This window comes from Macadamia integrifolia, chromosome 3 (assembly GCF_013358625.1).
Source record: "Macadamia integrifolia cultivar HAES 741 chromosome 3, SCU_Mint_v3, whole genome shotgun sequence".
Taxonomy (NCBI): Eukaryota; Viridiplantae; Streptophyta; class Magnoliopsida; order Proteales; family Proteaceae; genus Macadamia; species Macadamia integrifolia.
Window position 1 is genome coordinate 26,770,521 of NC_056559.1, and position 11,137 is coordinate 26,781,657.

Below are 11,137 nucleotides of genomic sequence, written 5' to 3' on the forward strand. Positions count from 1 at the left end.
GAATTAGTGGATGCTGCCAAAGGGAGTAGCGATGCTATACACAAAAGGGGTAGTACAGTCCAACTGCTTGCCTCTTCTCTTCCCCCCCCCCCTCCCCCCGACACACACACACACACACACAACCCAAACCAGGGAAATAAGATAAGCACATAATCATTTGATGTTTTATGTTCCCATATGGGAAATGTGTAGATAACCTTCTTGTTGATGTACGCTCACACACCTGGTAAAATGTCAAATCTTTTGCTTCTAATGCATGTGAAAGATTTGTGCTACTGTTTATCCTTTTTTTTTAGATCTCTTGTACTGCCTTTGCTCGCATTTAACGTCTTTATATTGTCTATCATCAGATGGCTTCTTCATTTCATTTAAAATATATATATATATATTTATATATATAATTTTATATATATATTTATATATATAATTTTACTAGTTTTATTGTTTAACATTTTGCTTCGTTTTGTTTACTGATTGAGGGCAGATCACATCGACCAATAGTGCATTGCCATGTCTATATTTCTACATAAGGGTTGTTTTATTGTTTGCTCTATGTAATGCTCCTTGGTTGGAGAGAAACTGGATCTGAGAGCAAAAACCAAAGATTAAACTGCACTAACCAGTGAAGAATTAAGGAATTTAATCTCACAGGAGAGGAATCCGGACTCCGGAGGAACCCACATTTTGGACTTGCTGAAATTTTTCTTCTCTTCTGTTGACAAGTCATTTTTTTGGCCAGTGTGTCCTGGACACTTCAATTTTTGAAGCCATACATGTCCAGCACTTTGTAAGCCAATAAGAATTCAAGAAATGGAATCTCTGCTGCCCTTGAGTTATATCCATTTTTGTGTCTGGGCAAGTCCTTTTGGCAGCACCTGGGGGGGTTCCTAACATTTTATTTATGCGGACATTCAATTGCTTGGTGTTTCAGTTGTTTCTAACTTGGGAATTATCTTAATCTTCGCTTCTTGAATTCTTGTGTATGTTACTAAGAGTTAAATCATAGGGATCAGCGGAGGAGACATAGATTGTGTGCAAATTTTAGCAGGAGACTTGATTTTTCATCTTTGAATTGAAGCACCTAGACACAAGGTGAGATTCCCTTTTTGGGTAGGCATCATCTTGATAGCCATGATTAGCTTACTGTATGCTTTTACATGGATCTCTTAGGATGTTTGTTTCCCAGGCACGTCAAAATTCGAGCCACAACTGTATATCTGACAAGTGTGGACACCAGCACCGACTCTTTTATCAATGCTAACACGTTAAAATTTTTCTACAGAGAGAGAGAAATTACTTAGGTGCACACTCAACTTTGACTGAAAATCATATTGATAATCGAGGGCGACACTAATAACTTAGTTGTAGACATCTCTTTACTCTCTCTTTCTCTTTCCCCCATATTTTGTGATTTTCATTTTTCTAATCCTATATCTTCCTAATTAATTGGGGATAAATTATTTATTTTGTCTCATAAATTATGTTCTTAATCCATTTCATTCATATTTTTTTACTTCATTTGTCTTGTCCACTCACATTAGTTATGTTTATTGGGTTCGGCAAATTCAACTTTTGACCTGGCTATCTTACTGATAAACATTTGCTGGAATTGAATGTAAGAAACCAGCCAATTAAGTGTTTTTTGGTTTAATCTTGTAATTAGATAAATTGAAGCTGGTTCCTGCTCATGAAAAATTCAAATGCACCATCTTGTTCTCTTTGGGTAGCATTCCTGGGAAGTCTCCTTGCATGATTCTTTTGTCTTCCTAGTGAAATATAACAGGGGTTAAAGAAGTGGATACCCCACGGACTTGGGAGGTCCAACCCAAAGCTTAAATTGTTAGGTGGAGATGGCCCAAGGGTATATGAAAACACTCGAGGTCCCAGACTTGACCGATGTGGGACTATTCCCAACACTCACCCTCATGTTTAGCTGGAATTGGCGTGTGGATGGACAATGTAGGGAGGACAAAGTGATGCTTTGATACCATGTTAAAAAAGTGGGATAGCACATGAACTTGGGGTGTTTAACCCAAAAGCTTAAGCCTATTAAGTGGAGATGGTACAAGGGTATATAAAGACATCCAAGGTCCCAAACTTAACTGATGTCGGACTATTCCCAACATCAGTCATATATTGCATATTCAGTCCAGCTCCTTAGTCTATTTATGTCCAAACCAAGACAGCCACACATGGATGCAGCTACTCAAGTACTTCTCTACATTAAACAAAATCCAGGTCAAGGGGTTTTATTATCTTTAAGTCAGCCACAAGCTTACCATGATTCAGATTGGGCATCTTGCCAAGGAGTAACGAAAATCAATTACTGACTATTCTATGATGTTGAGAAAATCACTTATTTCATGGAAATCTAAGAAACAAAGTATTGTTTCCCGATCATCCACTGAAGCTGAATATCAAGCAATGGTCAGCACTTGTTGTGAACTTACATGGCTATCATATTTCCTTCAAGATCTACAATTGCCCCTTCATCAACCGACACAATTATTTTGCAACGACAAGGCAGCTCTTCATATTGTGGCAGACTCAATTTTTCACGAACCAAAACATGTCGAAATTGGTTGCCATATTGTTCGTAAGCAAATGCTGCGTGGTTTGGTTCTAACTGCACAGATTTTTACTACACCAACAACCATCTGATGTCTTTTCCAAGGCTCTTAGTGCTTCACAGTTTTGCTACTCTTTGGCAAGTTGGGTGTTTCTGATATCTAAATTCTCCACACTCCAACATGAGGGGGAGTAGTAAAGAAGGTGCAAGTAAGGCAATAAAAGGAGCTAACGGCTAGTTGATTGAAATAATGGCTGAAGGCTTGTGTATAACAGATCTTGATTGGATATCTCATCCAAATCTTTTCTATGTATTACAATGTGTTTTTCCTTGTATATTCTTTCCTCATTTATTGCCTATAGTATTGTAACAATATATATGTTGACTCTCAGAATAATGGATACATATCAAGCAATATTCAAAGTTAGTCTGTGTATTTGATAGGGGTATCTTCCAAGTCTTTCTTGTTAGTTGTCAATCTTTTCGTAGCGGAATAATAGTATGTGTTTTAGGTTTGCCTTACGTTGTATCTTCTCATATGAATTTTCCAGTCTCATGGACAAGACAATTGCTTTATGTATATTTCCATATCTAAGCCTATTGTCTCCTCTGATAATGGTGTAATCCCATATGCAGACAGTCACAGGTGACGAATTATTCATTGGATTTATGGCACTGCAAGGCTTTCTTCTGCAATTGATTTGACAACGAAGGGGATTCTTCAGGTATCTCATGGAAGCTCTGATACATTTTTGTGATGACAGTGGACTTAATGCTTAGCCTACTTGAGTTTTCTTGAAATTTTTAAAAGAATGGATTCTCTCACCATGTAAAAAGTAGTCAAAGGAGAACTACAGTGTTCCATGAACCTCAAGGAACGTGTCCTGGTGTTATGGGATGGCTGCCTTTTCTAGGGCTGTCAGCCTGTCACATTCATTGATAACCATGACACTGGGTCAACACAGGTACTTCATGACTTTTGATTGCCATCACAGCATTAGGCTAGAACAGGGGTATAACACCATCTTCTTTGCCTTTGATGCATGCAAGCTATTGTAGAACACATCTAGACTGCATGGTATTCTGTGGATTCCATCTGAGAAATATGTTGTGGCCAACAAAAATGGGCTTGATTAATCTTGACTCACCCTTCTAGCGCAGTGGGAAAAGTGAGGGAGGGGGGGGGGAGCATGTATTCAGGTAAAATCACAGTTATCAAGGCATCCAGGTGCCTTGGACGCCTTGGTGGCCTTGTTGGCTTCACCTTGCATCTGGGCCCCCTCCAACGCCTTGGTTCGCCTAGATGCCATGAAAACTATGGGGAAAATTATATAGATCAGATGGTTTGGGTCTTCTGATTATACTGTTTTTCAAACTGGAAGATCTCCTTCGCGAGCTATTGTGGTGTGAAGTGTTGCAATGGACTGTTGGACAGGCAGTCAGAACATTTAGATCATTTACTTCAAGAACCAAACAGCACAATCATGTCATAATTGTACATGACATAGTTGTCACGGCGTCAAGGCGAACCAAGGCGGTGAAGGGTTGTCTAAGCGCTTAGGTGAAAAGGCGTCCGCCTTAAGGCGAACAAGTGTTATTTTTTATTTTTCTTATTTTCTAACATTATTTAATAAGCTATATATACCTTGTATCATAAAAAATCAAGATTAAACAACATCAAATCATTAAAAATCAACATTTAGCCATATTAAATCATAAAAAATTAACATTAAGTCATATTAAGTTATAAAAAATAAAAATTTAGAGAAATGCTCTTATTCTATAATAAGTTTGATTAGTCAAATGATATTATTTTTACATGAGACTTTTTGTATTAGTTATAATATAAGACTAGCTTTCCAACAAATATAAGATACTTAAATCTGAGTTGTAATGACAAAGTTATGCTCCGGTCAAACTTATTTTTAAGTGCGCGAATGCTGTTAAAATCCCCTGAATAAAAATAATTTTATGGATATTAAAACAAAAAATTATTTTACCGGACTTTTGGTTTTTAGCAATGTTTTAACATGATAAAATTTTCATAATTGAGAAAAACCCCAGCATTTAAAAGTTAAAAATCGCCCCTATAACCAAAATCCAGTTTTTGTTCTTGGATTGGGGGGTTGACTTTTTATCCTTTTGGAATTTGATTTTTAAACTATTTTTATTAGATTCAAATATGGGGTATTTGCTTATTTATAAATAATATCTTAAGTAAATGAAATATAAAAATCATTTACTTAAATGATATTTGGCATAAATAAGTGCCAAAACACAAGGCGGCATGCAGTGCAACAAAGTGACTGTCGCCTAGGCCCCAGACAAATCACCTGGACGCCTAGTCGTCACCTAGGCAACGCCTTGACAACTATGGTACACGATCAAAGATCATTTGGACCAGACAACATATCCGAGACTGCATCAATTACATTAGTTTTATCTTTCAAATTCTTTAGTGCTTGCCTTTTCATGGTTTGACCAAAAGGCTTTTGGACGGTCCACTGCTGGTCCCAACCATCTAGATCTATCCATTTTGATGGTGGATATGGAACCCTTAATCACATGAGGTTAGAAAGTTTGGCAAGACAACTTGTCAGAATTTTGAGTTTATCCTGAAAATGGTCTCTTTCACAAATGGGATGGGGGAGGTGGGCGAGATTATGATTGGGTTGGTTAGGGGCTGGAGATAATGTGGAGACATTAAATGAGAAAATTGTTGGGGTTGGGTGTGTCTTGTATTTTGTAATGGTCCACATAATTATTATTGGGTAATTGGGTTGCGTTTTGGGTGCATTACATGTACGGGGTAGATTGTAATTGTTTGGGGGTTTGGGTTTTTGGGTTCCCTATATGTTGACTTTGTGGATAAAACCTAAATACAAGAAAAAGGTGATCACTTTGTGAGGTGGAGAGTGGTGTAGAGCGTTTTTCAGGTTTAATGGAAAATCTCTGGTTCTCTTGGGTGGAGTAGGCATTCATTCCTAACCACTTTAAATTCCTCGCGTTTTGTGATTGTTTGCTTGATTTATTCCTCATGGTTGCACATATATCCCAAAGATAATAATATAAATATAAAAGAGTACTAGGTATAAGATTACAAATGCGATCCCTTTATAAGACCCATGATTTGGCAGACCCTGAATAATCAAATGAGACGCAAAGTCCAAATTAAAACCTGACAGGGCTACCAAATCCACCGCATTGCAGTGGTATGGGCTGGCACAGTTTACCCATTTGACTGCCTTATCACAATCTCTAATGGAATGATTGTCTACCTATTTGACCTCCTTATTGGAATCCCTATGGAACAATTGCCTTTGTCCTCATGACGAATATTGCTCATATGGAGATTACTTGTTTCCCGAGGGGCAAAATATTCACATTTATATCCCATATACCACATGTTCTTCAAGTCATCATGGAAGCTTTAATCTTATACTTCTTTGTTTCTAATGCCCCCGTTGCTTCATTCTTACAGGCTTATTGGCCCTTCCCATCTATTCACATTATGGAGGTATTTACCCTTGTTTCTGCAAACAAATACCACTAGTTAGCATAGACATGTTTTTCTAGTTCATTCCTTCTTCTAGACTCATGTCCTGTTCCTGAATTTATTGCTTTAAATTTATTTCCTGCTGAGAGTACAAGTTATGTTTACTAATACTAATCCAATTTGTAATGTGACTTCTCACACATGGGGGTGCATATCACTGTTACATTGATTATTCTGTCGTATGATTCAGTCATTGTTCAACACTTTCTTGGTTCTGTATCATTTTTTCCTTTTTTTTTCTGTAGTAGACTGCACATGAATTAGACCTTTATTTCCATGCATCATTTATAGAAACATTATCACTTGGAAGTTTACTTGGAATATAAAACTATATTACATTTCTCCTCATAGATATATTCCCATTGATTTGCCTTCTCTCTTCTCTCATCTTTCTTCTGGTGCTTCTGTCCTTCTGTTTTGGTGGTGGTGCATGTAGGTGGGGGATTTTCTTTCCTCTGTCTTTTTCGGAGTGGTTGAGGTTGGGTTTTCCTGTAAGGGGTGGTACCCTAAACATCTTTTATTGATGTGCTGGTATTCTTCTTTTCTTCTCTCATGTATGTTTTACATCCTCTTTTCCTTTTAAATTTCCTTTATATATGAATTAATACAATCTGTTAATGTTCAGGATCTTTTTTTTTTTTTTTGGGGGGGGGGGGGTGTGGGGTGGGGTGTGGAGGATGGGATGGAGTAGAGTTTGGACGTTGGGAGCCATATATGGGATCTGTTTGTTTATTTCTTCTTCCTCCTTTCTTTATAAAACTTCATCTGTTGCCACCCGGGGGAAAAAAAACTCAATGAGTTTTAAGCTAGTGTGCCATTTTACCCTTTGTCATTTTGTTTTGAGATAGGTTGGTCCCAAGGAGAGTTGAACTCATAACCTCGAAATTGAGGTGTGGTACTTGCGAACTGAGCTATCCCCTTGGGGTTACCCCTTGTCTTTCATTACCACATTTTAAAATTTTGGAAAATTTAGGAGAGGTAACCTGTTCATTTTTGGTGCAGTCACTTTGTATCTCTGTCACACAAGGAAGCATGCAATGGGAAGGAAGCAGCTCTAGCTTCTGTCCGGCCAATCATTACAAAGAAATTAAGTGTTGGGAGATTGTTGGAAAATAAGTGGATCCTAAATCACTCTCTAAAATTTGGGATTTTCAAAGAGGATGCTTATTGTGGGACTGAGGGAGTAGTATATAAGAGTTCCATATTATGGTTTCTCTCTCTCTCTCTCCCTCCCCATTATAGTTTATGATTCTGAGTCCTTGAACTGCAACTGTGGGATTCCCCAAACATGACTTCCAAACTGGGGCTGAGTTCCAATACATGTAACTGCAAATGAGCAGACCTTTGATGCAAGGAAAACGACTGCCTTGGACACCTAGGCATCAACTTGTGGTCTTGTCATAATACACATTATATGATATTGATTTTTTGACATTTCACGAGTTTACGTTGATTTATATTTATTGCTTTGTTTTTTGATGGATAGGCTTATAATATATCTTATGCTTTATCTATTATATGTTGGTTTTCTCATATTATGTCACATATAAGTATAACTATGTAAATTTATCATTTGTATATTACATATACTGCACACCTAGGGCACCTTGTTGCCTTGGCACCTCTCCAACGCCTTGGGTCACGTAATCGCCTTGACAACTATGGGTGCTAATGAAAGTAAGATAGTATAATTAAAGAATATAAAGTTATTATTCTATAATATCACAACATAGTCATGAATTGATAAATCCCAATTTTTTGAGTTTCACAAGAGTCTGGCTTTTCAGATTCCTGTTTGATTGCACCAGTAATACTGGATGGTCATGGAAAGGAGTATACCTAAGAATGAGAGGTTTGGGGGATGTGCAGTTTGGTATGCTTCTTCTTCAAAGCATGTCAGTGGTTTAATTGTTAGCTGGTAAAGTTGGATCCTGAAACCAAAGAGTCTTTGCCAACTTTGCAAGGTTCATCGTAAAATATTGCTTTCGAAGTAGGATGTCAGGTTGGATAAAAATTGACCCAATTTTGCAACCCAGCTCTATGGTTTGATCTTCAGAAGTTTTACCTGATATACTGACAGATTAAAGAATTTAAGTTCAGTCGGATGCTGTTCCTTGGTTTTAAAATTTTGGAAACATGGTTCATGACAAACATGTTGGGGTATAATGTTTTGTATTCTGTCACTTGCTTTTGTGGCTGACTCTGAAGGGCTCTTAAGAGGTCATAGAGACCGAAGGGCCCTATGCCCGAAATTGTTCAGTAAACTGTCTCTATTAAATGTCTCTTTGTAACTTTGTTTCTAAGGTGATTCATTGTAATCTGAAAGAGGTGTGAGGATGAGCGGTTGTAACCCTATTCTCCATTGATAGTGAAGCAGGTCTCATTCACCATGGATGCGGCAACCTTGCAGAACCACGTAAATCTTGCGTTGTGTGATTGTTGTTTGCGATTTCCATTCTTTTCTTGCATTTTTTTAGGTTTCAGTTTCTAAAAGCACTACATTTAATGTTTTAGATGCTATTGTCTGGGTTACTAATCCCAAACTTGACCATTTGGTGGCTGGGAAGACTTAAGGTTATATTGGTTGAATGATCCTGCCAATCATGATCCAATACTGGATACGTACAATTTGGTTGATGGCGGATGATGCAGATAATTTGGCTTATACATGTGCTGGGCCTTTGGTCCAGTAGGTTTTCTTTGTAATATGCCACTTTAATGAGTCTAAAATATGGGTAGAAGGTTATGGGATTTACTTTATTAGTTTAGTTTGAGTCTTTTATTTCTTGTTTTAATTCATAAAGGTTGAGTTAGATCTCTGATAGTCCATCCTTGTTTTGAGCTGTTTTCGTTTATTTTAGGCTAAGTTATAGTAGTAGTAGACTTCCTTCAGGGAAAGCTATTGGCTAGAGGGGTTTTAGCCTATTCTTGTTTAGAGTTTATATATATATATATATATATATATATTTAAGGGTTATGCCTTGTACACAATTTTGGTAATAAGAAGAAACTTTTCAGGCCAACAGTCTGTGGATTTCAGACCTTTGCTTGGGTGGATTTTCAAGTGACTTTGTGGATTCTTAATGCTTTGTTGTTGTGGATTCAGCAAGGGTTTTTGGTGGATTCAGGTTCCCAACAGGTGGATTCCCAGTTATCTTTATTCATCTATATTCCTCCGTCAAAATCAGGATAGTGTCCGACTTTCTCTTCATATGCATGTTTTGGTTTACTGATTCAAGTTGGTTTGCTTAAATATTCTGTTATTCTATCATCACACTGAATTCTTTTGAAGGTTTTGTTGTTATTTGATCTTACAAATCTTTCTTGGTTTAAGAGAAATCCTTTTTCAACTAGGGTTTTCTGATTTTCTAAGTTCTGAAACAGATTTTCATAATCTGTGGATCGGTTTCTTGTCTGAATTCTACTGGTTTCAAAACCAGATCTTTCTATTGATTTCTTAGTGTCCTAATTCATGTCTGAGTTCAGTCAACCTGACTTTCAAGTTCTGTTTTCAATCTTTGATTTGAGATTTCAAACCTATAATTTTGATATTCTGTCTATTCTGACCATTATATTGAGACTGCTAAATCACCATTGATTTTTAGATCTGGGAATTTTTCTTTGAGTAGAAATCTTCGTATCATAAGAATCTGGCCATTGGATCAAACCAGATTTTTGATTGTATGTCCTCTCATCCAATTAGAGCCTTCAATCAGAATTTTGGCTGAATCACATCGATTCTCTGTTACTAAAATTCTTGTGAAATTTAGTTTCTAAACCTGCAACTGCGATTCTGGTTTCATTGGATTGGATTTCTGAACCTAGTGACCTTAGGCTTCTGGAATCCCATTAGTGAGGATTACAGCTGATGCATAAGACAATAAAGATTATGCTGCTGACACCTGATAAGCTGATGGAGAATTCCATTTACTGTCCATGGGAGGAACAAATGCATATTGTAGCATTTATACCAATATCATCATCATTCATGTGTATTAATGTAGGTACTATTCCCATAATAATATAATAATGCGTCTTATCTAGAGGATAGTAAGATTTGGATCTTTGAATATGTATTGATTGATCCTTCACTATGAAAAATCTGTCCTTTTTCAGTTTCTCATGTTCAAAATTTCCAATGGTTCATGTTGCCGTGAAATTGTGTAGGGTTGTGTATATACTGACACATCCAGGAGTACCCACTGTCTTCTATGACCACTTTTATGATTGGGGTGACGCTATACAACCAAATCCTGAAGCTGGTATGCTACAGAACCATATTCACTCTAATACATCATTTTGAGGTGGAGTTCGATCACTACAAGTCATGAATTTTCTGCAGATGTTCGAAGAGATATCGAGACATTCATAGCCAATCTGCTGTAAGGATTCCGGAGGCCTAACCCATTCTCGTCTCGGCCATCATTGATGAGGAAGCGTGCATGAAGAGATGTAATGGATGTTGGTGCTAAGTGGGTAGAGAGTGGATACTAGCAATCACTGGTCATAAATATGCAGCCTGGTAGAAATGTTGTTCCTTAATTCCTCCATAGAGTTAGTAATAGTAATCTTTGTACTAATTAGGCTGTGCTTCCAGTTCCGGATGTATTACTGGATATTATTACTGTATTACTATGGGCTTATGGTGTGAAATGTTCTATTACCATGAGAAAAATATGGTAGGATATTGTTTTTTGGTGGATACTCTTTGAAGACTTTGATTGGAATAGTGTTGAATGAATGTCAATATATTTTGGTTTTGCTTCAAATTTCGAAGAAAAAAGTTGTCTCAAGGTTACTGCTAATGGAAATTAGAGATGCTTATTAGTTTTTTTTCTAGCATTCTGGCGTAGATGGATGGTTCCTCAGCCATGGCATGAAGTTAGAAGAGATTAACAGAAAGCTTCTCTATTTTCCGTCCTTACATCAATTTGGGTTTCCTTTAGGAATGCCAATTGGGTCTAGCTGGAGTTCGTTGATGAAATTGTGCTTGAGCCTATGCTTAGTAGTTC

At 37.2% G+C, this 11,137-nt stretch overlaps 1 protein-coding gene across 4 annotated transcripts; it reads left to right on the forward strand.

Moving 5' to 3' along the window:
• Positions 1-87: 87 nt before the first annotated feature.
• LOC122073252 lies at positions 88-10,894 on the forward strand. Of its 4 annotated transcripts, none has more exons than XR_006138714.1 (6): positions 88-1,092; positions 1,187-3,294; positions 6,051-6,086; positions 6,562-6,656; positions 7,128-10,387; positions 10,468-10,894. XR_006138714.1 is itself a non-coding variant. In XM_042637804.1 (4 exons), the coding sequence occupies exons 1-4, from the start codon at positions 5,898-5,900 to the stop codon at positions 10,509-10,511; spliced, it is 423 nt and encodes a 140-aa protein (XP_042493738.1). In that variant the 5' UTR covers positions 4,844-5,897; the 3' UTR covers positions 10,512-10,894. The 4 variants fall into 4 exon arrangements, 1 of the variants encoding a protein (XP_042493738.1); XR_006138715.1 differs by having other exon boundaries at positions 91-1,092; positions 3,206-3,294; XR_006138713.1 differs by having other exon boundaries at positions 91-3,294.
• Positions 10,895-11,137: the final 243 nt, after the last annotated feature.